At 57.7% G+C, this 717-nt stretch overlaps 1 protein-coding gene across 1 annotated transcript in view; it reads right to left on the bottom strand.

The window, feature by feature from the left end:
• Window positions 1-381: 381 nt before the first annotated feature.
• Window positions 382-717, bottom strand: part of ACA1_039980 (oxidoreductase, putative) — a gene marked incomplete at both ends in the record, with an annotated part of 1,022 nt that continues 686 nt past the window's right edge. The window contains 2 exons of the mRNA XM_004334147.1: window positions 382-469; window positions 567-670. Coding sequence (XP_004334195.1) covers window positions 382-469; window positions 567-670 — 192 coding nt within the window. The remainder of the gene's footprint in view (window positions 470-566; window positions 671-717) is intronic.

Below are 717 nucleotides of genomic sequence, written 5' to 3'. Positions count from 1 at the left end.
CCATTCGTGTGTACCAACAGATGCAGGTCCAATCGATGAAGAAGCAGGCCAATCGCTACGTCGGGTACTGGGGACCGGGCGCCATGGTCTTTGCTTTGGTATGCCAAACAAACACCGCCACGCCCGCCCTCATGAAACAATAAGGCGCCACTAACGTTGACCAATTCCTCCTCCGTCGTCCGCGCAGGGCTATTGCAGCGAGCTCACCCTGCCGGCCTCGGTGCTCAAGCTCGACGCGTCCTCGTTCTCCACAGCAATTCCGCTCGACGCCTACAGCAAATAAGCCAGAGAGCCAAGTTGCATTGGTTCGCAGCCGTCCTCTTATTGATGAAGAAACGACGGAAGAAGAACGTTCAACTGCCAACATCGTAGCAGAGCCGGCTAGGAAGACTCGGCATGGGCCTGCTGCTTGAGGGCGTTAAAGACTTGACCGAACACCTCGGGCGCCTGGCCGCCCGCGAAGCTGATCCTGTAGATCACCACACACGCACCAATGGGGTGAACATGGGATCGTCTACACGGCTGCAGGGCATCGTGTGGTGATGATGGCGGTGGGCGCAACGTACTTGTCGTTGAAGACGAAGAAGGGGAGGCCTTCGGTCTGCTGCTCCTTCCAGAAGAGGTCGATCGTGATCACCCACTCGAGGTCCTCCTCCGTTTTCAGGTACGTCTTGACAGACCACACACCACACACACCACACACACGCACGCACACGC

The sequence above is a fragment of the Acanthamoeba castellanii genome, assembly GCF_000313135.1.
Source record: "Acanthamoeba castellanii str. Neff unplaced genomic scaffold scf7180000084571, whole genome shotgun sequence".
In the NCBI taxonomy this organism is placed as follows: domain Eukaryota; phylum Discosea; order Longamoebia; family Acanthamoebidae; genus Acanthamoeba; species Acanthamoeba castellanii.
This window is presented reverse-complemented; position numbering and strand designations above follow the sequence as displayed.